The sequence below is a fragment of the Tetrao urogallus genome (assembly GCF_951394365.1).
Source record: "Tetrao urogallus genome assembly, chromosome: Z".
In the NCBI taxonomy this organism is placed as follows: Eukaryota; Metazoa; Chordata; class Aves; order Galliformes; family Phasianidae; genus Tetrao; species Tetrao urogallus.
Window position 1 is genome coordinate 67,852,873 of NC_136816.1, and position 25,102 is coordinate 67,877,974.

A 25,102-nucleotide genomic window follows, 5' to 3' on the forward strand; every position below is an offset into this window, starting at 1 on the left:
GTTCTCCCATGCTGCCTGCGTATCTTGGCGTTGTCCCCGCCCAAGTACAGCGCCTTGCACTTGACTTTGTTGAACGTCCTTGGGTTTACATGGGCCCAGGTGGGTTTGAATTTGTCAAAGTCCCTTTGGATGGCATCCCTTCCTTCTGCCGTATCAGCTGCCGCGCTCAGCTTGATGCGCGAAGCCTGCAAACTAGCTGAGGGTGCAGTGGATCCCATCACCTGTGTTGCTGTTGAAGATGTTGAAGAGCAGTGGCCCCAAGACGCACCTTGGGGGACGCCACTTGTGTCCGGCCTCCACCTGAGCGTAGAGCCTTGATCGCAGCCCTCGGGCCGCGAGCGTGCAACCAATTCCTCATCCACCGAATAGCTGCACCTTTTGAACCCCCGTCTCCGCAATTTATGACGTGGGTGAGGTGCAAACCTTGCAGGAATTCCTTACCGATGGCATCGGTTGCCTTCTCTTTGGGCACCGATGCAGTCGCTCCATCGCAGGAGGCCACTGGGATAGCCAGGCACTAGCACTATAGGTGTGCCCCCGTTGAAGCCGTGCGGGCAGTCTCGGATCACCTGCTGGTCCCTCTGTTTTCCTGGCACTTCTGCTCGGTGATCTTCCTAGGCCTAGAGGCGAGGCTGTCCGGCCAGGATCTCCCCGCGTCTTCCTGCCTGCCTTTTTAAAGACGGGGAGTGATGTTTCCCTTCTTGCAGTCACCGGGGACTTTGCCTGACAGCCGTGACTTTTTTGGTTGGACGGAGAGCTGCTTTGCAACCAGTTGAGGAGCGGAAGGACGAGCGAGTTGATCTGCCACCCTCCTCAAAACTCCTTCCGCTTGATGTCGTATGGTAGGGAATACCCCTTTGGGCCAGTTGGAGTCGGCTGTCCTAATTCTGCTCCCCCTCAGCTCCTTGGGCCTTTTGCTGAGAATGGCCTTGGCTCTGTGCAGCACCGCTTAGCAGCAAGAGTAGGCGTTGGTGTGTTAGCAGCGTTGTTTTTCTCCTAGAACCAAAGCACCGCATCGTATCAGGCGCTCTGAAGAAAACAGTTCTAGTCCGAGCCTGTGAAACTAAGACACAGCGGTACTGAAATCCATGCTGTGCCAGCGTTCTCCAGCCCGAGGTGAGGCGGAGTGGTTGCCAAGAAGGTGCCCCGTCATGGTGGAGTAAGATGACTGTAGCTTCCTGTGTCTTAGCTCTGCTGTCTCCTTCCTTCTCCCTACCTTTGTCTGCTCTGCTTCCCCTAAGAAGCTGAAGCTTGTGGGTTTCTCTGTGTGGGGTGATGTTTGACAGGATTTGCGTGAAGAGTCAAGTACTGCAGTGATACGCCGCCTTTGCGTTCTTGCTCACCGTACTCAAGGCTCGAGTTAACTGTAGGGCTACTTTTGCCCGTCCCCGCGGTACCGCTGTGGCCGTCAGGCTGCCGTGCTGAAAGTGATAATCAGCTTCTTGCTTTGGCTTTGTTAGTCAAAGCGGGCCGGTCCTGCTGCCGCAGGTGTCCCTGCTTTGTCTGCTTTTTGTGGTGAACTCGTGGATCTCCCTGGACCTGCAGGGTTTACAGAAGAAGTGAGCGGGTACCAGAGTTTTCAGAGCTGTGTGTGAGAATCCCAGGGTTGGTTGCCCCCGGAAGGGGCTCCTGTGATTGAGCGAAAGGAGGCAGTCGCAGGCAGTTTTGGAAAGGAGAGCTTTATTTTGTCTGAATAAATAGAAGAATAAATAGACGAATAAATAGCCGTTTGTATAAATAGTTGAATAAACAGATAACTAGGAAGAGGGTGGGAGGTGCGCTTGGGGCTAGGTGCGCGTGTTGCCCACGAGGTCGTGGATGTGCAGGAACCAGGTGCGAGCTCGTAGGCGGACGTGGTCCCAGGCGCAGGCGCTGTAATCGTTGTCGTGGAGGAAGGTGTGGAGGCAGCTGAAGTGTTTGTTGATGGTGAGGTGAAGGTTGCGAGGCCATCGCGTGCGGGAGCGCGTGTCGCTGCGCGCCAAGCAGTGCTCGAGGTGCTGGGTGTACCGCTGGATGTGGTTGAGGAGGCTTTGGCGTTGGCTGTCGACCCAGTGGGCTGGAGTGCTGGGTCCGCTGAGTATTTTGAAGAGGTGCTGGAGGATGTCGTGGGTGGTTTTGTCGGCTTGCCGGGCGTTGCTGGTGTCCAGGATGGTGTCGTTGAAGGAGCATGGCGCGCTGTGCTGTGGGCACGGCTGGGGTGGGCTGGGAGCCATGTCCCGGAGGAGCTGGAGGCTGTCGCGAGAGAAGGTGGCATCCTGGGGGCGAAGGTGGTTGCAGGCGGTGGCGGCGAGAGCTTTCACAAGGAGCGTGAGCAGCAGGATGCTGTAGCCCGGTGGGTGCTGTGGGCTTGCAGGCACAGCCATGGTGGGACTCTGGTTGTGGTGGGCAGGAGCCTGGTGGGGCTGGGTGGTGGCAGTGGTGTGTGTGCTGCCGCGGTGCCGGCTTTATGTGGTGTGTCATCTTTCCCTTCGTCGCTTTCCTGTTGCCGAGAGATTTTGTCTGTGGCTTTCACTTTTGGCTGCTGGTTTTTGTGGTCTGGGAGCAAATGGCTTGGGTGTGCGTGGGGCTGTTGGTGGTGATCCTGGTCCGGCGGTGTGTTTTGGGTGGCTGGCTGCAAGGGTTGGAAGGGGGATGTGAAAGTGGTGGGGCGGAATCTTCTGGGTCAGCTGTTCTGCTGTTTTCATCCTTTCCCTTAGGGCTGCAGCGAGAGCTCTGGTGTATCCTTCATTGAAATCCCTCTTCCTGTTCAACTCTGCTTTTCTTACGTAAGGCCTTAATGCCGTAATGGGTCTTGGCCTTTCGACTTGAGATGTGTGCTGCCCGTGGCTTGCTTTCTGTGCTTGTTTCTTAGAAAGCACTGCAAAGTGAAGCGCGTTGGAAGAACCTTGGGTAGTTTCCGGCGGCGTGAGGAACTCTGGGTTGGCTGTTGTAGTGGTCGGAGTAGGCAGCGCCGCCTGCGTTGGAGGCTGCTGAGAATATGTAGGAAAGGCTTGTGCTTGAGGAGGAACGAGAAAGGGAAGCGATGCTTCCGAGCGGGTACTGCGGCTGTGGTGGTCCTCGGGCGCCGCGTCTCCTTCCTCCGTCGTCTCTTCTTTTCCTTGCTTCGTGTGGCATCCGGTGAGAAGGAGGAAATGGGCCAGCAGGCGGATAGTTGTAAGGCAAGGATCTTACGTTGCGGAGGCCAAAGGTTTGTCTGAGTGTCCAGGAGGAGTCCACAAGCCTTATGGAGGCGAGCCCGCTGATGTAGTTATTAAGCCCCTGTTGAGGATGAGGAGACTTGAGGAGATGATAGAATGAGAGGGTGGTTTGGTTTGGAAGGGACCTCAAGTGCCGTCCGCTTCCAAGCAACCCCCTTTCCGTGGGCAGCGCCGCCTTCCACTAGAGCGGGTTACCCAACGCCCCCTCCAGCCTGACGTTAGAGGCTTCCGGTGTTGGGGCGTCCTGAGTTTGTGTGGGTGACCTTTTCCTGTGCCCCACCGCCCCTCAGAGGACAAAGTCTCTTGCTAACGTCCAGTGTGAGCCTCCTCTCTTTTAGTTGCGAGCCGTTGCCCCCTGTCCTGCCATTGCAGTCCGCGTTTATGGGGCCCACTGCAGGTGTCCCGTAGGCCCCCTTTGTGTCACGGAATGGCTTGGGTTGGAAGGGGCCTCGGAGGTCACGTCGTTCCCACTCACTGCCGAGGGCGCGGTTGCCAACCGCAAGACTCAAGCCGTAGAGCAAGCTTCCCAGTGCTGCATCCAGCCTGGCCTGGAACACCTCCGGTACTGGGGGATATTCAGAATCTCTCTGGGCATCGTGTGCCAGTGCCTCACGTCCGTCTTCCCCTGGCGTCTGATCTTAAACTCTTTTATTTTAAAGCCGTGTCCTATTGCTATCTTCCCGTGTGAAAAGTTGATTTTCCTCCTGTTTATAACGTCCCTGTAAGTACTGGCAGGCTGCAACGTGGTCACCCTGGTGCTTTGTCTTCTGCGGACCGCACAGGCACAGTTCCGTCAGCTTGTCTTTGCAGGAGTAGCGCTCCAGCCCTCTGATGGTCCCTGTGGCCCTGCGCTGGCCTCTCACCAAAATCTCGCCAGCTTTCCTGAGCTGGGGCCCCAGACCTGGAGGCATTACTCCAGCTGGGGTGTCACGAGGGCAGAGCAGAGCGGGGGTGGGGGACAGTCGCCTCCCTCTCCCTGCTGGCCACTCCTCTTGGTGCAGACCAGTACGCGGTCGGCCTTGGGGGCTGCAGGTGCAAACTGCTAGCTCATGTTAAGTTTTTTGTCTACCAGGACCCCTACATCCTTCTTGGCAGGGCTGCCCTCAAGGAGTTGTTCTCCCATGCTGCCTGCGTATCTTGGCGTTGTCCCCGCCCAAGTACAGCGCCTTGCACTTGACTTTGTTGAACGTCCTTGGGTTTACATGGGCCCAGGTGGGTTTGAATTTGTCAAAGTCCCTTTGGATGGCATCCCTTCCTTCTGCCGTATCAGCTGCCGCGCTCAGCTTGATGCGCGAAGCCTGCAAACTAGCTGAGGGTGCAGTGGATCCCATCACCTGTGTTGCTGTTGAAGATGTTGAAGAGCAGTGGCCCCAAGACGCACCTTGGGGGACACCACTTGTGTCCGGCCTCCACCCTGGCGTAGAGCCTTGATCGCAGCCCTCGGGCCGCGAGCGTGCAACCAATTCCTCATCCACCGAATAGCTGCACCTTTTGAACCCCCGTCTCCGCAATTTATGACGTGGGTGAGGTGCAAACCTTGCAGGAATTCCTTACCGATGGCATCGGTTGCCTTCTCTTTGGGCACCGATGCAGTCGCTCCATCGCAGGAGGCCACTGGGATAGCCAGGCACTAGCACTATAGGTGTGCCCCCGTTGAAGCCGTGCGGGCAGTCTCGGATCACCTGCTGGTCCCTCTGTTTTCCTGGCACTTCTGCTCGGTGATCTTCCTAGGCCTAGAGGCGAGGCTGTCCGGCCAGGATCTCCCCGCGTCTTCCTGCCTGCCTTTTTAAAGACGGGGAGTGATGTTTCCCTTCTTGCAGTCACCGGGGACTTTGCCTGACAGCCGTGACTTTTTTGGTTGGACGGAGAGCTGCTTTGCAACCAGTTGAGGAGCGGAAGGACGAGCGAGTTGATCTGCCACCCTCCTCAAAACTCCTTCCGCTTGATGTCGTATGGTAGGGAATACCCCTTTGGGCCAGTTGGAGTCGGCTGTCCTAATTCTGCTCCCCCTCAGCTCCTTGGGCCTTTTGCTGAGAATGGCCTTGGCTCTGTGCAGCACCGCTTAGCAGCAAGAGTAGGCGTTGGTGTGTTAGCAGCGTTGTTTTTCTCCTAGAACCAAAGCACCGCATCGTATCAGGCGCTCTGAAGAAAACAGTTCTAGTCCGAGCCTGTGAAACTAAGACACAGCGGTACTGAAATCCATGCTGTGCCAGCGTTCTCCAGCCCGAGGTGAGGCGGAGTGGTTGCCAAGAAGGTGCCCCGTCATGGTGGAGTAAGATGACTGTAGCTTCCCGTGTCTTAGCTCTGCTGTCTCCTTCCTTCTCCCTACCTTTGTCTGCTCTGCTTCCCCTAAGAAGCTGAAGCTTGTGGGTTTCTCTGTGTGGGGTGATGTTTGACAGCATTTGCGTGAAGAGTCAAGTACTGCAGTGATACGCCGCCTTTGCGTTCTTGCTCACCGTACTCAAGGCTCGAGTTAACTGTAGGGCTACTTTTGCCCGTCCCCGCGGTACCGCTGTGGCCGTCAGGCTGCCGTGCTGAAAGTGATAATCAGCTTCTTGCTTTGGCTTTGTTAGTCAAAGCGGGCCGGTCCTGCTGCCGCAGGTGTCCCTGCTTTGTCTGCTTTTTGTGGTGAACTCGTGGATCTCCCTGGACCTGCAGGGTTTACAGAAGAAGTGAGCGGGTACCAGAGTTTTCAGAGCTGTGTGTGAGAATCCCAGGGTTGGTTGCCCCCGGAAGGGGCTCCTGTGATTGAGCGAAAGGAGGCAGTCGCAGGCAGTTTTGGAAAGGAGAGCTTTATTTTGTCTGAATAAATAGAAGAATAAATAGACGAATAAATAGCCGTTTGTATAAATAGTTGAATAAACAGATAACTAGGAAGAGGGTGGGAGGTGCGCTTGGGGCTAGGTGCGCGTGTTGCCCACGAGGTCGTGGATGTGCAGGAACCAGGTGCGAGCTCGTAGGCGGACGTGGTCCCAGGCGCAGGCGCTGTAATCGTTGTCGTGGAGGAAGGTGTGGAGGCAGCTGAAGTGTTTGTTGATGGTGAGGTGAAGGTTGCGAGGCCATCGCGTGCGGGAGTGCGTGTCGCTGCGCGCCAAGCAGTGCTCGAGGTGCTGGGTGTACCGCTGGATGTGGTTGAGGAGGCTTTGGCGTTGGCTGTCGACCCAGTGGGCTGGAGTGCTGGGTCCGCTGAGTATTTTGAAGAGGTGCTGGAGGATGTCGTGGGTGGTTTTGTCGGCTTGCCGGGCGTTGCTGGTGTCCAGGATGGTGTCGTTGAAGGAGCATGGCGCGCTGTGCTGTGGGCACGGCTGGGGTGGGCTGGGAGCCATGTCCCGGAGGAGCTGGAGGCTGTCGCGAGAGAAGGTGGCATCCTGGGGGCGAAGGTGGTTGCAGGCGGTGGCGGCGAGAGCTTTCACAAGGAGCGTGAGCAGCAGGATGCTGTAGCCCGGTGGGTGCTGTGGGCTTGCAGGCACAGCCATGGTGGGACTCTGGTTGTGGTGGGCAGGAGCCTGGTGGGGCTGGGTGGTGGCAGTGGTGTGTGTGCTGCCGCGGTGCCGGCTTTATGTGGTGTGTCATCTTTCCCTTCGTCGCTTTCCTGTTGCCGAGAGATTTTGTCTGTGGCTTTCACTTTTGGCTGCTGGTTTTTGTGGTCTGGGAGCAAATGGCTTGGGTGTGCGTGGGGCTGTTGGTGGAGATCCTGGTCCGGCGGTGTGTTTTGGGTGGCTGGCTGCAAGGGTTGGAAGGGGGATGTGAAAGTGGTGGGGCGGAATCTTCTGGGTCAGCTGTTCTGCAGATATCTGTTTTCATCCTTTCCCTTAGGGCTGCAGCGAGAGCTCTGGTGTATCCTTCATTGAAATCCCTCTTCCTGTTCAACTCTGCTTTTCTTACGTAAGGCCTTAATGCCGTAATGGGTCTTGGCCTTTCGACTTGAGATGTGTGCTGCCCGTGGCTTGCTTTCTGTGCTTGTTTCTTAGAAAGCACTGCAAAGTGAAGCGCGTTGGAAGAACCTTGGGTAGTTTCCGGCGGCATGAGGAGCTCTGGGTTGGCTGTTGTAGTGGTCGGAGTAGGCAGCGCCGCCTGCGTTGGAGGCTGCTGAGAATATGTAGGAAAGGCTTGTGCTTGAGGAGGAACGAGAAAGGGAAGCGATGCTTCCGAGCGGGTACTGCGGCTGTGGTGGTCCTCGGGCGCCGCGTCTCCTTCCTCCGTCGTCTCTTCTTTTCCTTGCTTCGTGTGGCATCCGGTGAGAAGGAGGAAATGGGCCAGCAGGCGGATAGTTGTAAGGCAAGGATCTTACGTTGCGGAGGCCCAAGGTTTGTCTGAGTGTCCAGGAGGAGTCCACAAGCCTTATGGAGGCGAGCCCGCTGATGTAGTTATTAAGCCCCTGTTGAGGATGAGGAGACTTGAGGAGATGATAGAATGAGAGGGTGGTTTGGTTTGGAAGGGACCTCAAGTGCCGTCCGCTTCCAAGCAACCCCCTTTCCGTGGGCAGCGCCGCCTTCCACTAGAGCGGGTTGCCCAACGCCCCCTCCAGCCTGACGTTAGAGGCTTCCGGTGTTGGGGCGTCCTGAGTTTGTGTGGGTGACCTTTTCCTGTGCCCCACCGCCCCTCAGAGGACAAAGTCTCTTGCTAACGTCCAGTGTGAGCCTCCTCTCTTTTAGTTGCGAGCCGTTGCCCCCTGTCCTGCCATTGCAGTCCGCGTTTATGGGGCCCACTGCAGGTGTCCCGTAGGCCCCCTTGGTGTCACGGAATGGCTTGGGTTGGAAGGGGCCTCGGAGGTCACGTCGTTCCCACTCACTGCCGAGGGCGCGGTTGCCAACCGCAAGACTCAAGCCGTAGAGCAAGCTTCCCAGTGCTGCATCCAGCCTGGCCTGGAACACCTCCGGTACTGGGGGATATTCAGAATCTCTCTGGGCATCGTGTGCCAGTGCCTCACGTCCGTCTTCCCCTGGCGTCTGATCTTAAACTCTTTTATTTTAAAGCCGTGTCCTATTGCTATCTTCCCGTGTGAAAAGTTGATTTTCCTCCTGTTTATAACGTCCCTGTAAGTACTGGCAGGCTGCAACGTGGTCACCCTGGTGCTTTGTCTTCTGCGGACCGCACAGGCACAGTTCCGTCAGCTTGTCTTTGCAGGAGTAGCGCTCCAGCCCTCTGATGGTCCCTGTGGCCCTGCGCTGGCCTCTCACCAAAATCTCGCCAGCTTTCCTGAGCTGGGGCCCCAGACCTGGAGGCATTACTCCAGCTGGGGTGTCACGAGGGCAGAGCAGAGCGGGGGTGGGGGACAGTCGCCTCCCTCTCCCTGCTGGCCACTCCTCTTGGTGCAGACCAGTACGCGGTCGGCCTTGGGGGCTGCAGGTGCAAACTGCTAGCTCATGTTAAGTTTTTTGTCTACCAGGACCCCTACATCCTTCTTGGCAGGGCTGCCCTCAAGGAGTTGTTCTCCCATGCTGCCTGCGTATCTTGGCGTTGTCCCCGCCCAAGTACAGCGCCTTGCACTTGACTTTGTTGAACGTCCTTGGGTTTACATGGGCCCAGGTGGGTTTGAATTTGTCAAAGTCCCTTTGGATGGCATCCCTTCCTTCTGCCGTATCAGCTGCCGCGCTCAGCTTGATGCGCGAAGCCTGCAAACTAGCTGAGGGTGCAGTGGATCCCATCACCTGTGTTGCTGTTGAAGATGTTGAAGAGCAGTGGCCCCAAGACGCACCTTGGGGGACGCCACTTGTGTCCGGCCTCCACCTGAGCGTAGAGCCTTGATCGCAGCCCTCGGGCCGCGAGCGTGCAACCAATTCCTCATCCACCGAATAGCTGCACCTTTTGAACCCCCGTCTCCGCAATTTATGACGTGGGTGAGGTGCAAACCTTGCAGGAATTCCTTACCGATGGCATCGGTTGCCTTCTCTTTGGGCACCGATGCAGTCGCTCCATCGCAGGAGGCCACTGGGATAGCCAGGCACTAGCACTATAGATGTGCCCCCGTTGAAGCCGTGCGGGCAGTCTCGGATCACCTGCTGGTCCCTCTGTTTTCCTGGCACTTCTGCTCGGTGATCTTCCTAGGCCTAGAGGCGAGGCTGTCCGGCCAGGATCTCCCCGCGTCTTCCTGCCTGCCTTTTTAAAGACGGGGAGTGATGTTTCCCTTCTTGCAGTCACCGGGGACTTTGCCTGACAGCCGTGACTTTTTTGGTTGGACGGAGAGCTGCTTTGCAACCAGTTGAGGAGCGGAAGGACGAGCGAGTTGATCTGCCACCCTCCTCAAAACTCCTTCCGCTTGATGTCGTATGGTAGGGAATACCCCTTTGGGCCAGTTGGAGTCGGCTGTCCTAATTCTGCTCCCCCTCAGCTCCTTGGGCCTTTTGCTGAGAATGGCCTTGGCTCTGTGCAGCACCGCTTAGCAGCAAGAGTAGGCATTGGTGTGTTAGCAGCGTTGTTTTTCTCCTAGAACCAAAGCACCGCATCGTATCTGGCGCTCTGAAGAAAACAGTTCTAGTCCGAGCCTGTGAAACTAAGACACAGCGGTACTGAAATCCATGCTGTGCCAGCGTTCTCCAGCCCGAGGTGAGGCGGAGTGGTTGCCAAGAAGGTGCCCCGTCATGGTGGAGTAAGATGACTGTAGCTTCCCGTGTCTTAGCTCTGCTGTCTCCTTCCTTCTCCCTACCTTTGTCTGCTCTGCTTCCCCTAAGAAGCTGAAGCTTGTGGGTTTCTCTGTGTGGGGTGATGTTTGACAGGATTTGCGTGAAGAGTCAAGTACTGCAGTGATACGCCGCCTTTGCGTTCTTGCTCACCGTACTCAAGGCTCGAGTTAACTGTAGGGCTACTTTTGCCCGTCCCCGCGGTACCGCTGTGGCCGTCAGGCTGCCGTGCTGAAAGTGATAATCAGCTTCTTGCTTTGGCTTTGTTAGTCAAAGCGGGCCGGTCCTGCTGCCGCAGGTGTCCCTGCTTTGTCTGCTTTTTGTGGTGAACTCGTGGATCTCCCTGGACCTGCAGGGTTTACAGAAGAAGTGAGCGGGTACCAGAGTTTTCAGAGCTGTGTGTGAGAATCCCAGGGTTGGTTGCCCCCGGAAGGGGCTCCTGTGATTGAGCGAAAGGAGGCAGTCGCAGGCAGTTTTGGAAAGGAGAGCTTTATTTTGTCTGAATAAATAGAAGAATAAATAGACGAATAAATAGCCGTTTGTATAAATAGTTGAATAAACAGATAACTAGGAAGAGGGTGGGAGGTGCGCTTGGGGCTAGGTGCGCGTGTTGCCCACGAGGTCGTGGATGTGCAGGAACCAGGTGCGAGCTCGTAGGCGGACGTGGTCCCAGGCGCAGGCGCTGTAATCGTTGTCGTGGAGGAAGGTGTGGAGGCAGCTGAAGTGTTTGTTGATGGTGAGGTGAAGGTTGCGAGGCCATCGCGTGCGGGAGTGCGTGTCGCTGCGCGCCAAGCAGTGCTCGAGGTGCTGGGTGTACCGCTGGATGTGGTTGAGGAGGCTTTGGCGTTGGCTGTCGACCCAGTGGGCTGGAGTGCTGGGTCCGCTGAGTATTTTGAAGAGGTGCTGGAGGATGTCGTGGGTGGTTTTGTCGGCTTGCCGGGCGTTGCTGGTGTCCAGGATGGTGTCGTTGAAGGAGCATGGCGCGCTGTGCTGTGGGCACGGCTGGGGTGGGCTGGGAGCCATGTCCCGGAGGAGCTGGAGGCTGTCGCGAGAGAAGGTGGCATCCTGGGGGCGAAGGTGGTTGCAGGCGGTGGCGGCGAGAGCTTTCACAAGGAGCGTGAGCAGCAGGATGCTGTAGCCCGGTGGGTGCTGTGGGCTTGCAGGCACAGCCATGGTGGGACTCTGGTTGTGGTGGGCAGGAGCCTGGTGGGGCTGGGTGGTGGCAGTGGTGTGTGTGCTGCCGCGGTGCCGGCTTTATGTGGTGTGTCATCTTTCCCTTCGTCGCTTTCCTGTTGCCGAGAGATTTTGTCTGTGGCTTTCACTTTTGGCTGCTGGTTTTTGTGGTCTGGGAGCAAATGGCTTGGGTGTGCGTGGGGCTGTTGGTGGAGATCCTGGTCCGGCGGTGTGTTTTGGGTGGCTGGCTGCAAGGGTTGGAAGGGGGATGTGAAAGTGGTGGGGCGGAATCTTCTGGGTCAGCTGTTCTGCAGATATCTGTTTTCATCCTTTCCCTTAGGGCTGCAGCGAGAGCTCTGGTGTATCCTTCATTGAAATCCCTCTTCCTGTTCAACTCTGCTTTTCTTACGTAACGCCTTAATGCCGTAATGGGTCTTGGCCTTTCGACTTGAGATGTGTGCTGCCCGTGGCTTGCTTTCTGTGCTTGTTTCTTAGAAAGCACTGCAAAGTGAAGCGCGTTGGAAGAACCTTGGGTAGTTTCCGGCGGCATGAGGAGCTCTGGGTTGGCTGTTGTAGTGGTCGGAGTAGGCAGCGCCGCCTGCGTTGGAGGCTGCTGAGAATATGTAGGAAAGGCTTGTGCTTGAGGAGGAACGAGAAAGGGAAGCGATGCTTCCGAGCGGGTACTGCGGCTGTGGTGGTCCTCGGGCGCCGCGTCTCCTTCCTCCGTCGTCTCTTCTTTTCCTTGCTTCGTGTGGCATCCGGTGAGAAGGAGGAAATGGGCCAGCAGGCGGATAGTTGTAAGGCAAGGATCTTACGTTGCGGAGGCCAAAGGTTTGTCTGAGTGTCCAGGAGGAGTCCACAAGCCTTATGGAGGCGAGCCCGCTGATGTAGTTATTAAGCCCCTGTTGAGGATGAGGAGACTTGAGGAGATGATAGAATGAGAGGGTGGTTTGGTTTGGAAGGGACCTCAAGTGCCGTCCGCTTCCAAGCAACCCCCTTTCCGTGGGCAGCGCCGCCTTCCACTAGAGCGGGTTGCCCAACGCCCCCTCCAGCCTGACGTTAGAGGCTTCCGGTGTTGGGGCGTCCTGAGTTTGTGTGGGTGACCTTTTCCTGTGCCCCACCGCCCCTCAGAGGACAAAGTCTCTTGCTAACGTCCAGTGTGAGCCTCCTCTCTTTTAGTTGCGAGCCGTTGCCCCCTGTCCTGCCATTGCAGTCCGCGTTTATGGGGCCCACTGCAGGTGTCCCGTAGGCCCCCTTGGTGTCACGGAATGGCTTGGGTTGGAAGGGGCCTCGGAGGTCACGTCGTTCCCACTCACTGCCGAGGGCGCGGTTGCCAACCGCAAGACTCAAGCCGTAGAGCAAGCTTCCCAGTGCTGCATCCAGCCTGGCCTGGAACACCTCCGGTACTGGGGGATATTCAGAATCTCTCTGGGCATCGTGTGCCAGTGCCTCACGTCCGTCTTCCCCTGGCGTCTGATCTTAAACTCTTTTATTTTAAAGCCGTGTCCTATTGCTATCTTCCCGTGTGAAAAGTTGATTTTCCTCCTGTTTATAACGTCCCTGTAAGTACTGGCAGGCTGCAACGTGGTCACCCTGGTGCTTTGTCTTCTGCGGACCGCACAGGCACAGTTCCGTCAGCTTGTCTTTGCAGGAGTAGCGCTCCAGCCCTCTGATGGTCCCTGTGGCCCTGCGCTGGCCTCTCACCAAAATCTCGCCAGCTTTCCTGAGCTGGGGCCCCAGACCTGGAGGCATTACTCCAGCTGGGGTGTCACGAGGGCAGAGCAGAGCGGGGGTGGGGGACAGTCGCCTCCCTCTCCCTGCTGGCCACTCCTCTTGGTGCAGACCAGTACGCGGTCGGCCTTGGGGGCTGCAGGTGCAAACTGCTAGCTCATGTTAAGTTTTTTGTCTACCAGGACCCCTACATCCTTCTTGGCAGGGCTGCCCTCAAGGAGTTGTTCTCCCATGCTGCCTGCGTATCTTGGCGTTGTCCCCGCCCAAGTACAGCGCCTTGCACTTGACTTTGTTGAACGTCCTTGGGTTTACATGGGCCCAGGTGGGTTTGAATTTGTCAAAGTCCCTTTGGATGGCATCCCTTCCTTCTGCCGTATCAGCTGCCGCGCTCAGCTTGATGCGCGAAGCCTGCAAACTAGCTGAGGGTGCAGTGGATCCCATCACCTGTGTTGCTGTTGAAGATGTTGAAGAGCAGTGGCCCCAAGACGCACCTTGGGGGACGCCACTTGTGTCCGGCCTCCACCTGAGCGTAGAGCCTTGATCGCAGCCCTCGGGCCGCGAGCGTGCAACCAATTCCTCATCCACCGAATAGCTGCACCTTTTGAACCCCCGTCTCCGCAATTTATGACGTGGGTGAGGTGCAAACCTTGCAGGAATTCCTTACCGATGGCATCGGTTGCCTTCTCTTTGGGCACCGATGCAGTCGCTCCATCGCAGGAGGCCACTGGGATAGCCAGGCACTAGCACTATAGATGTGCCCCCGTTGAAGCCGTGCGGGCAGTCTCGGATCACCTGCTGGTCCCTCTGTTTTCCTGGCACTTCTGCTCGGTGATCTTCCTAGGCCTAGAGGCGAGGCTGTCCGGCCAGGATCTCCCCGCGTCTTCCTGCCTGCCTTTTTAAAGACGGGGAGTGATGTTTCCCTTCTTGCAGTCACCGGGGACTTTGCCTGACAGCCGTGACTTTTTTGGTTGGACGGAGAGCTGCTTTGCAACCAGTTGAGGAGCGGAAGGACGAGCGAGTTGATCTGCCACCCTCCTCAAAACTCCTTCCGCTTGATGTCGTATGGTAGGGAATACCCCTTTGGGCCAGTTGGAGTCGGCTGTCCTAATTCTGCTCCCCCTCAGCTCCTTGGGCCTTTTGCTGAGAATGGCCTTGGCTCTGTGCAGCACCGCTTAGCAGCAAGAGTAGGCATTGGTGTGTTAGCAGCGTTGTTTTTCTCCTAGAACCAAAGCACCGCATCGTATCTGGCGCTCTGAAGAAAACAGTTCTAGTCCGAGCCTGTGAAACTAAGACACAGCGGTACTGAAATCCATGCTGTGCCAGCGTTCTCCAGCCCGAGGTGAGGCGGAGTGGTTGCCAAGAAGGTGCCCCGTCATGGTGGAGTAAGATGACTGTAGCTTCCCGTGTCTTAGCTCTGCTGTCTCCTTCCTTCTCCCTACCTTTGTCTGCTCTGCTTCCCCTAAGAAGCTGAAGCTTGTGGGTTTCTCTGTGTGGGGTGATGTTTGACAGGATTTGCGTGAAGAGTCAAGTACTGCAGTGATACGCCGCCTTTGCGTTCTTGCTCACCGTACTCAAGGCTCGAGTTAACTGTAGGGCTACTTTTGCCCGTCCCCGCGGTACCGCTGTGGCCGTCAGGCTGCCGTGCTGAAAGTGATAATCAGCTTCTTGCTTTGGCTTTGTTAGTCAAAGCGGGCCGGTCCTGCTGCCGCAGGTGTCCCTGCTTTGTCTGCTTTTTGTGGTGAACTCGTGGATCTCCCTGGACCTGCAGGGTTTACAGAAGAAGTGAGCGGGTACCAGAGTTTTCAGAGCTGTGTGTGAGAATCCCAGGGTTGGTTGCCCCCGGAAGGGGCTCCTGTGATTGAGCGAAAGGAGGCAGTCGCAGGCAGTTTTGGAAAGGAGAGCTTTATTTTGTCTGAATAAATAGAAGAATAAATAGACGAATAAATAGCCGTTTGTATAAATAGTTGAATAAACAGATAACTAGGAAGAGGGTGGGAGGTGCGCTTGGGGCTAGGTGCGCGTGTTGCCCACGAGGTCGTGGATGTGCAGGAACCAGGTGCGAGCTCGTAGGCGGACGTGGTCCCAGGCGCAGGCGCTGTAATCGTTGTCGTGGAGGAAGGTGTGGAGGCAGCTGAAGTGTTTGTTGATGGTGAGGTGAAGGTTGCGAGGCCATCGCGTGCGGGAGTGCGTGTCGCTGCGCGCCAAGCAGTGCTCGAGGTGCTGGGTGTACCGCTGGATGTGGTTGAGGAGGCTTTGGCGTTGGCTGTCGACCCAGTGGGCTGGAGTGCTGGGTCCGCTGAGTATTTTGAAGAGGTGCTGGAGGATGTCGTGGGTGGTTTTGTCGGCTTGCCGGGCGTTGCTGGTGTCCAGGATGGTGTCGTTGAAGGAGCATGGCGCGCTGTGCTGTGGGCACGGCTGGGGTGGGCTGGGAGCCATGTCCCGGAGGAGCTGGAGGCTGTCGCGAGAGAAGGTGGCATCCTGGGGGCGAAGGTGGTTGCAGGCGGTGGCGGCGAGAGCTTTCACAAGGAGCGTGAGCAGCAGGATGCTGTAGCCCGGTGGGTGCTGTGGGCTTGCAGGCACAGCCATGGTGGGACTCTGGTTGTGGTGGGCAGGAGCCTGGTGGGGCTGGGTGGTGGCAGTGGTGTGTGTGCTGCCGCGGTGCCGGCTTTATGTGGTGTGTCATCTTTCCCTTCGTCGCTTTCCTGTTGCCGAGAGATTTTGTCTGTGGCTTTCACTTTTGGCTGCTGGTTTTTGTGGTCTGGGAGCAAATGGCTTGGGTGTGCGTGGGGCTGTTGGTGGAGATCCTGGTCCGGCGGTGTGTTTTGGGTGGCTGGCTGCAAGGGTTGGAAGGGGGATGTGAAAGTGGTGGGGCGGAATCTTCTGGGTCAGCTGTTCTGCAGATATCTGTTTTCATCCTTTCCCTTAGGGCTGCAGCGAGAGCTCTGGTGTATCCTTCATTGAAATCCCTCTTCCTGTTCAACTCTGCTTTTCTTACGTAAGGCCTTAATGCCGTAATGGGTCTTGGCCTTTCGACTTGAGATGTGTGCTGCCCGTGGCTTGCTTTCTGTGCTTGTTTCTTAGAAAGCACTGCAAAGTGAAGCGCGTTGGAAGAACCTTGGGTAGTTTCCGGCGGCATGAGGAGCTCTGGGTTGGCTGTTGTAGTGGTCGGAGTAGGCAGCGCCGCCTGCGTTGGAGGCTGCTGAGAATATGTAGGAAAGGCTTGTGCTTGAGGAGGAACGAGAAAGGGAAGCGATGCTTCCGAGCGGGTACTGCGGCTGTGGTGGTCCTCGGGCGCCGCGTCTCCTTCCTCCGTCGTCTCTTCTTTTCCTTGCTTCGTGTGGCATCCGGTGAGAAGGAGGAAATGGGCCAGCAGGCGGATAGTTGTAAGGCAAGGATCTTACGTTGCGGAGGCCAAAGGTTTGTCTGAGTGTCCAGGAGGAGTCCACAAGCCTTATGGAGGCGAGCCCGCTGATGTAGTTATTAAGCCCCTGTTGAGGATGAGGAGACTTGAGGAGATGATAGAATGAGAGGGTGGTTTGGTTTGGAAGGGACCTCAAGTGCCGTCCGCTTCCAAGCAACCCCCTTTCCGTGGGCAGCGCCGCCTTCCACTAGAGCGGGTTGCCCAACGCCCCCTCCAGCCTGACGTTAGAGGCTTCCGGTGTTGGGGCGTCCTGAGTTTGTGTGGGTGACCTTTTCCTGTGCCCCACCGCCCCTCAGAGGACAAAGTCTCTTGCTAACGTCCAGTGTGAGCCTCCTCTCTTTTAGTTGCGAGCCGTTGCCCCCTGTCCTGCCATTGCAGTCCGCGTTTATGGGGCCCACTGCAGGTGTCCCGTAGGCCCCCTTGGTGTCACGGAATGGCTTGGGTTGGAAGGGGCCTCGGAGGTCACGTCGTTCCCACTCACTGCCGAGGGCGCGGTTGCCAACCGCAAGACTCAAGCCGTAGAGCAAGCTTCCCAGTGCTGCATCCAGCCTGGCCTGGAACACCTCCGGTACTGGGGGATATTCAGAATCTCTCTGGGCATCGTGTGCCAGTGCCTCACGTCCGTCTTCCCCTGGCGTCTGATCTTAAACTCTTTTATTTTAAAGCCGTGTCCTATTGCTATCTTCCCGTGTGAAAAGTTGATTTTCCTCCTGTTTATAACGTCCCTGTAAGTACTGGCAGGCTGCAACGTGGTCACCCTGGTGCTTTGTCTTCTGCGGACCGCACAGGCACAGTTCCGTCAGCTTGTCTTTGCAGGAGTAGCGCTCCAGCCCTCTGATGGTCCCTGTGGCCCTGCGCTGGCCTCTCACCAAAATCTCGCCAGCTTTCCTGAGCTGGGGCCCCAGACCTGGAGGCATTACTCCAGCTGGGGTGTCACGAGGGCAGAGCAGAGCGGGGGTGGGGGACAGTCGCCTCCCTCTCCCTGCTGGCCACTCCTCTTGGTGCAGACCAGTACGCGGTCGGCCTTGGGGGCTGCAGGTGCAAACTGCTAGCTCATGTTAAGTTTTTTGTCTACCAGGACCCCTACATCCTTCTTGGCAGGGCTGCCCTCAAGGAGTTGTTCTCCCATGCTGCCTGCGTATCTTGGCGTTGTCCCCGCCCAAGTACAGCGCCTTGCACTTGACTTTGTTGAACGTCCTTGGGTTTACATGGGCCCAGGTGGGTTTGAATTTGTCAAAGTCCCTTTGGATGGCATCCCTTCCTTCTGCCGTATCAGCTGCCGCGCTCAGCTTGATGCGCGAAGCCTGCAAACTAGCTGAGGGTGCAGTGGATCCCATCACCTGTGTTGCTGTTGAAGATGTTGAAGAGCAGTGGCCCCAAGACGCACCTTGGGGGACGCCACTTGTGTCCGGCCTCCACCTGAGCGTAGAGCCTTGATCGCAGCCCTCGGGCCGCGAGCGTGCAACCAATTCCTCATCCACCGAATAGCTGCACCTTTTGAACCCCCGTCTCCGCAATTTATGACGTGGGTGAGGTGCAAACCTTGCAGGAATTCCTTACCGATGGCATCGGTTGCCTTCTCTTTGGGCACCGATGCAGTCGCTCCATCGCAGGAGGCCACTGGGATAGCCAGGCACTAGCACTATAGGTGTGCCCCCGTTGAAGCCGTGCGGGCAGTCTCGGATCACCTGCTGGTCCCTCTGTTTTCCTGGCACTTCTGCTCGGTGATCTTCCTAGGCCTAGAGGCGAGGCTGTCCGGCCAGGATCTCCCCGCGTCTTCCTGCCTGCCTTTTTAAAGACGGGGAGTGATGTTTCCCTTCTTGCAGTCACCGGGGACTTTGCCTGACAGCCGTGACTTTTTTGGTTGGACGGAGAGCTGCTTTGCAACCAGTTGAGGAGCGGAAGGACGAGCGAGTTGATCTGCCACCCTCCTCAAAACTCCTTCCGCTTGATGTCGTATGGTAGGGAATACCCCTTTGGGCCAGTTGGAGTCGGCTGTCCTAATTCTGCTCCCCCTCAGCTCCTTGGGCCTTTTGCTGAGAATGGCCTTGGCTCTGTGCAGCACCGCTTAGCAGCAAGAGTAGGCGTTGGTGTGTTAGCAGCGTTGTTTTTCTCCTAGAACCAAAGCACCGCATCGTATCAGGCGCTCTGAAGAAAACAGTTCTAGTCCGAGCCTGTGAAACTAAGACACAGCGGTACTGAAATCCATGCTGTGCCAGCGTTCTCCAGCCCGAGGTGAGGCGGAGTGGTTGCCAAGAAGGTGCCCCGTCATGGTGGAGTAAGATGACTGTAGCTTCCCGTGTCTTAGCTCTGCTGTCTCCTTCCTTCTCCCTACCTTTGTCTGCTCTGCTTCCCCTAAGAAGCTGAAGCTTGTGGGTTTCTCTGTGTGGGGTGATGTTTGACAGGATTTGCGTGAAGAGTCAAGTACTGCAGTGATATGCCGCCTTTGCGTTCTTGCTCACCGTACTCAAGGCTCGAGTTAACTGTAGGGCTACTTTTGCCCGTCCCCGCGGTACCGCTGTGGCCGTCAGGCTGCCGTGCTGAAAGTGATAATCAGCTTCTTGCTTTGGCTTTGTTAGTCAAAGCGGGCCGGTCCTGCTGCCGCAGGTGTCCCTGCTTTGTCTGCTTTTTGTGGTGAACTCGTGGATCTCCCTGGACCTGCAGGGTTTACAGAAGAAGTGAGCGGGTACCAGAGTTTTCAGAGCTGTGTGTGAGAATCCCAGGGTTGGTTGCCCCCGGAAGGGGCTCCTGTGATTGAGCGAAAGGAGGCAGTCGCAGGCAGTTTTGGAAAGGAGAGCTTTATTTTGTCTGAATAAATAGAAGAATAAATAGACGAATAAATAGCCGTTTGTATAAATAGTTGAATAAACAGATAACTAGGAAGAGGGTGGGAGGTGCGCTTGGGGCTAGGTGCGCGTGTTGCCCACGAGGTCGTGGATGTGCAGGAACCAGGTGCGAGCTCGTAGGCGGACGTGGTCCCAGGCGCAGGCGCTGTAATCGTTGTCGTGGAGGAAGGTGTGGAGGCAGCTGAAGTGTTTGTTGATGGTGAGGTGAAGGTTGCGAGGCCATCGCGTGCGGGAGCGCGTGTCGCTGCGCGCCAAGCAGTGCTCGAGGTGCTGGGTGTACCGCTGGATGTGGTTGAGGAGGCTTTGGCGTTGGCTGTCGACCCAGTGGGCTGGAGTGCTGGGTCCGCTGAGTATTTTGAAGAGGTGCTGGAGGATGTCGTGGGTGGTTTTGTCGGCTTGCCGGGCGTTGCTGGTGTCCAGGATGGTGTCGTTGAAGGAGCATGGCGCGCTGTGCTGTGGGCACGGCTGGGGTGGGCTGGGAGCCATGTCCCGGAGGAGCTGGAGGCTGTCGCGAGAGAAGGTGGCATCCTGGGGGCGAAGGTGGTTGCAGGCGGTGGCGGCGAGAGCTTTCACAAGGAGCGTGAGCAGCAGGATGCTGTAGCCCGGTGGGTGCTGTGGGCTTGCAGGCACAGCCATGGTGGGACTCTGGTTGTGGTGGGCAGGAGCCTGGTGGGGCTGGGTGGTGGCAGTGGTGTGTGTGCTGCCGCGGTGCCGGCTTTATGTGGTGTGTCATCTTTCCCTTCGTCGCTTTCCTGTTGCCGAGAGATTTTGTCTGTGGCTTTCACTTTTGGCTGCTGGTTTTTGTGGTCTGGGAGCAAATGGCTTGGGTGTGCGTGGGGCTGTTGGTGGAGATCCTGGTCCGGCGGTGTGTTTTGGGTGGCTGGCTGCAAGGGTTGGAAGGGGGATGTGAAAGTGGTGGGGCGGAATCTTCTGGGTCAGCTGTTCTGCAGATATCTGTTTTCATCCTTTCCCTTAGGGCTGCAGCGAGAGCTCTGGTGTATCCTTCATTGAAATCCCTCTTCCTGTTCAACTCTGCTTTTCTTACGTAACGCCTTAATGCCGTAATGGGTCTTGGCCTTTCGACTTGAGATGTGTGCTGCCCGTGGCTTGCTTTCTGTGCTTGTTTCTTAGAAAGCACTGCAAAGTGAAGCGCGTTGGAAGAACCTTGGGTAGTTTCCGGCGGCATGAGGAGCTCTGGGTTGGCTGTTGTAGTGGTCGGAGTAGGCAGCGCCGCCTGCGTTGGAGGCTGCTGAGAATATGTAGGAAAGGCTTGTGCTTGAGGAGGAACGAGAAAGGGAAGCGATGCTTCCGAGCGGGTACTGCGGCTGTGGTGGTCCTCGGGCGCCGCGTCTCCTTCCTCCGTCGTCTCTTCTTTTCCTTGCTTCGTGTGGCATCCGGTGAGAAGGAGGAAATGGGCCAGCAGGCGGATAGTTGTAAGGCAAGGATCTTACGTTGCGGAGGCCAAAGGTTTGTCTGAGTGTCCAGGAGGAGTCCACAAGCCTTATGGAGGCGAGCCCGCTGATGTAGTTATTAAGCCCCTGTTGAGGATGAGGAGACTTGAGGAGATGATAGAATGAGAGGGTGGTTTGGTTTGGAAGGGACCTCAAGTGCCGTCCGCTTCCAAGCAACCCCCTTTCCGTGGGCAGCGCCGCCTTCCACTAGAGCGGGTTGCCCAACGCCCCCTCCAGCCTGACGTTAGAGGCTTCCGGTGTTGGGGCGTCCTGAGTTTGTGTGGGTGACCTTTTCCTGTGCCCCACCGCCCCTCAGAGGACAAAGTCTCTTGCTAACGTCCAGTGTGAGCCTCCTCTCTTTTAGTTGCGAGCCGTTGCCCCCTGTCCTGCCATTGCAGTCCGCGTTTATGGGGCCCACTGCAGGTGTCCCGTAGGCCCCCTTGGTGTCACGGAATGGCTTGGGTTGGAAGGGGCCTCGGAGGTCACGTCGTTCCCACTCACTGCCGAGGGCGCGGTTGCCAACCGCAAGACTCAAGCCGTAGAGCAAGCTTCCCAGTGCTGCATCCAGCCTGGCCTGGAACACCTCCGGTACTGGGGGATATTCAGAATCTCTCTGGGCATCGTGTGCCAGTGCCTCACGTCCGTCTTCCCCTGGCGTCTGATCTTAAACTCTTTTATTTTAAAGCCGTGTCCTATTGCTATCTTCCCGTGTGAAAAGTTGATTTTCCTCCTGTTTATAACGTCCCTGTAAGTACTGGCAGGCTGCAACGTGGTCACCCTGGTGCTTTGTCTTCTGCGGACCGCACAGGCACAGTTCCGTCAGCTTGTCTTTGCAGGAGTAGCGCTCCAGCCCTCTGATGGTCCCTGTGGCCCTGCGCTGGCCTCTCACCAAAATCTCGCCAGCTTTCCTGAGCTGGGGCCCCAGACCTGGAGGCATTACTCCAGCTGGGGTGTCACGAGGGCAGAGCAGAGCGGGGGTGGGGGACAGTCGCCTCCCTCTCCCTGCTGGCCACTCCTCTTGGTGCAGACCAGTACGCGGTCGGCCTTGGGGGCTGCAGGTGCAAACTGCTAGCTCATGTTAAGTTTTTTGTCTACCAGGACCCCTACATCCTTCTTGGCAGGGCTGCCCTCAAGGAGTTGTTCTCCCATGCTGCCTGCGTATCTTGGCGTTGTCCCCGCCCAAGTACAGCGCCTTGCACTTGACTTTGTTGAACGTCCTTGGGTTTACATGGGCCCAGGTGGGTTTGAATTTGTCAAAGTCCCTTTGGATGGCATCCCTTCCTTCTGCCGTATCAGCTGCCGCGCTCAGCTTGATGCGCGAAGCCTGCAAACTAGCTGAGGGTGCAGTGGATCCCATCACCTGTGTTGCTGTTGAAGATGTTGAAGAGCAGTGGCCCCAAGACGCACCTTGGGGGACGCCACTTGTGTCCGGCCTCCACCTGAGCGTAGAGCCTTGATCGCAGCCCTCGGGCCGCGAGCGTGCAACCAATTCCTCATCCACCGAATAGCTGCACCTTTTGAACCCCCGTCTCCGCAATTTATGACGTGGGTGAGGTGCAAACCTTGCAGGAATTCCTTACCGATGGCATCGGTTGCCTTCTCTTTGGGCACCGATGCAGTCGCTCCATCGCAGGAGGCCACTGGGATAGCCAGGCACTAGCACTATAGATGTGCCCCCGTTGAAGCCGTGCGGGCAGTCTCGGATCACCTGCTGGTCCCTCTGTTTTCCTGGCACTTCTGCTCGGTGATCTTCCTAGGCCTAGAGGCGAGGCTGTCCGGCCAGGATCTCCCCGCGTCTTCCTGCCTGCCTTTTTAAAGACGGGGAGTGATGTTTCCCTTCTTGCAGTCACCGGGGACTTTGCCTGACAGCCGTGACTTTTTTGGTTGGACGGAGAGCTGCTTTGCAACCAGTTGAGGAGCGGAAGGACGAGCGAGTTGATCTGCCACCCTCCTCAAAACTCCTTCCGCTTGATGTCGTATGGTAGGGAATACCCCTTTGGGCCAGTTGGAGTCGGCTGTCCTAATTCTGCTCCCCCTCAGCTCCTTGGGCCTTTTGCTGAGAATGGCCTTGGCTCTGTGCAGCACCGCTTAGCAGCAAGAGTAGGCATTGGTGTGTTAGCAGCGTTGTTTTTCTCCTAGAACCAAAGCACCGCATCGTATCTGGCGCTCTGAAGAAAACAGTTCTAGTCCGAGCCTGTGAAACTAAGACACAGCGGTACTGAAATCCATGCTGTGCCAGCGTTCTCCAGCCCGAGGTGAGGCGGAGTGGTTGCCAAGAAGGTGCCCCGTCATGGTGGAGTAAGATGACTGTAGCTTCCCGTGTCTTAGCTCTGCTGTCTCCTTCCTTCTCCCTACCTTTGTCTGCTCTGCTTCCCCTAAGAAGCTGAAGCTTGTGGGTTTCTCTGTGTGGGGTGATGTTTGACAGGATTTGCGTGAAGAGTCAAGTACTGCAGTGATACGCCGCCTTTGCGTTCTTGCTCACCGTACTCAAGGCTCGAGTTAACTGTAGGGCTACTTTTGCCCGTCCCCGCGGTACCGCTGTGGCCGTCAGGCTGCCGTGCTGAAAGTGATAATCAGCTTCTTGCTTTGGCTTTGTTAGTCAAAGCGGGCCGGTCCTGCTGCCGCAGGTGTCCCTGCTTTGTCTGCTTTTTGTGGTGAACTCGTGGATCTCCCTGGACCTGCAGGGTTTACAGAAGAAGTGAGCGGGTACCAGAGTTTTCAGAGCTGTGTGTGAGAATCCCAGGGTTGGTTGCCCCCGGAAGGGGCTCCTGTGATTGAGCGAAAGGAGGCAGTCGCAGGCAGTTTTGGAAAGGAGAGCTTTATTTTGTCTGAATAAATAGAAGAATAAATAGACGAATAAATAGCCGTTTGTATAAATAGTTGAATAAACAGATAACTAGGAAGAGGGTGGGAGGTGCGCTTGGGGCTAGGTGCGCGTGTTGCCCACGAGGTCGTGGATGTGCAGGAACCAGGTGCGAGCTCGTAGGCGGACGTGGTCCCAGGCGCAGGCGCTGTAATCGTTGTCGTGGAGGAAGGTGTGGAGGCAGCTGAAGTGTTTGTTGATGGTGAGGTGAAGGTTGCGAGGCCATCGCGTGCGGGAGTGCGTGTCGCTGCGCGCCAAGCAGTGCTCGAGGTGCTGGGTGTACCGCTGGATGTGGTTGAGGAGGCTTTGGCGTTGGCTGTCGACCCAGTGGGCTGGAGTGCTGGGTCCGCTGAGTATTTTGAAGAGGTGCTGGAGGATGTCGTGGGTGGTTTTGTCGGCTTGCCGGGCGTTGCTGGTGTCCAGGATGGTGTCGTTGAAGGAGCATGGCGCGCTGTGCTGTGGGCACGGCTGGGGTGGGCTGGGAGCCATGTCCCGGAGGAGCTGGAGGCTGTCGCGAGAGAAGGTGGCATCCTGGGGGCGAAGGTGGTTGCAGGCGGTGGCGGCGAGAGCTTTCACAAGGAGCGTGAGCAGCAGGATGCTGTAGCCCGGTGGGTGCTGTGGGCTTGCAGGCACAGCCATGGTGGGACTCTGGTTGTGGTGGGCAGGAGCCTGGTGGGGCTGGGTGGTGGCAGTGGTGTGTGTGCTGCCGCGGTGCCGGCTTTATGTGGTGTGTCATCTTTCCCTTCGTCGCTTTCCTGTTGCCGAGAGATTTTGTCTGTGGCTTTCACTTTTGGCTGCTGGTTTTTGTGGTCTGGGAGCAAATGGCTTGGGTGTGCGTGGGGCTGTTGGTGGAGATCCTGGTCCGGCGGTGTGTTTTGGGTGGCTGGCTGCAAGGGTTGGAAGGGGGATGTGAAAGTGGTGGGGCGGAATCTTCTGGGTCAGCTGTTCTGCAGATATCTGTTTTCATCCTTTCCCTTAGGGCTGCAGCGAGAGCTCTGGTGTATCCTTCATTGAAATCCCTCTTCCTGTTCAACTCTGCTTTTCTTACGTAAGGCCTTAATGCCGTAATGGGTCTTGGCCTTTCGACTTGAGATGTGTGCTGCCCGTGGCTTGCTTTCTGTGCTTGTTTCTTAGAAAGCACTGCAAAGTGAAGCGCGTTGGAAGAACCTTGGGTAGTTTCCGGCGGCATGAGGAGCTCTGGGTTGGCTGTTGTAGTGGTCGGAGTAGGCAGCGCCGCCTGCGTTGGAGGCTGCTGAGAATATGTAGGAAAGGCTTGTGCTTGAGGAGGAACGAGAAAGGGAAGCGATGCTTCCGAGCGGGTACTGCGGCTGTGGTGGTCCTCGGGCGCCGCGTCTCCTTCCTCCGTCGTCTCTTCTTTTCCTTGCTTCGTGTGGCATCCGGTGAGAAGGAGGAAATGGGCCAGCAGGCGGATAGTTGTAAGGCAAGGATCTTACGTTGCGGAGGCCAAAGGTTTGTCTGAGTGTCCAGGAGGAGTCCACAAGCCTTATGGAGGCGAGCCCGCTGATGTAGTTATTAAGCCCCTGTTGAGGATGAGGAGACTTGAGGAGATGATAGAATGAGAGGGTGGTTTGGTTTGGAAGGGACCTCAAGTGCCGTCCGCTTCCAAGCAACCCCCTTTCCGTGGGCAGCGCCGCCTTCCACTAGAGCGGGTTGCCCAACGCCCCCTCCAGCCTGACGTTAGAGGCTTCCGGTGTTGGGGCGTCCTGAGTTTGTGTGGGTGACCTTTTCCTGTGCCCCACCGCCCCTCAGAGGACAAAGTCTCTTGCTAACGTCCAGTGT

At 57.0% G+C, this 25,102-nt stretch overlaps 3 protein-coding genes and 4 pseudogenes across 8 annotated transcripts in view; 1 reads left to right on the forward strand and 6 right to left on the reverse strand.

The window, feature by feature from the left end:
- UBAP2 (ubiquitin associated protein 2) overlaps nt 1-25,102 on the forward strand; it is a gene marked incomplete at its 5' end in the record, with an annotated part of 202,718 nt that overhangs the window by 147,871 nt on the left and 29,745 nt on the right. The window lies entirely within an intron of this gene.
- On the reverse strand, nt 1,788-2,363 carry LOC306957422 (interferon; the record flags this gene model as incomplete). Its single annotated transcript, XM_079548864.1, has 1 exon — nt 1,788-2,363. One exon carries the CDS (start codon nt 2,361-2,363, stop codon nt 1,788-1,790), a length of 576 nt encoding a protein of 191 aa, XP_079404990.1.
- Nucleotides 6,098-6,673, reverse strand: LOC306957423 (interferon pseudogene; annotated as a pseudogene). The gene has a single exon. The product of its transcript is annotated as an interferon pseudogene (transcript).
- Nucleotides 10,415-10,990, reverse strand: LOC306957425 (interferon pseudogene; annotated as a pseudogene). The gene has a single exon. The product of its transcript is annotated as an interferon pseudogene (transcript).
- LOC306957426 (interferon pseudogene) lies at nt 14,732-15,307 on the reverse strand (annotated as a pseudogene). Its single transcript has one exon. The product of its transcript is annotated as an interferon pseudogene (transcript).
- On the reverse strand, nt 19,049-19,624 carry LOC306957427 (interferon; the record flags this gene model as incomplete). The annotated part of the gene is made up of 1 exon (XM_079548866.1): nt 19,049-19,624. One exon carries the CDS (start codon nt 19,622-19,624, stop codon nt 19,049-19,051), a length of 576 nt encoding a protein of 191 aa, XP_079404992.1.
- LOC306957428 (interferon pseudogene) lies at nt 23,366-23,941 on the reverse strand (annotated as a pseudogene). The gene has a single exon. The product of its transcript is annotated as an interferon pseudogene (transcript).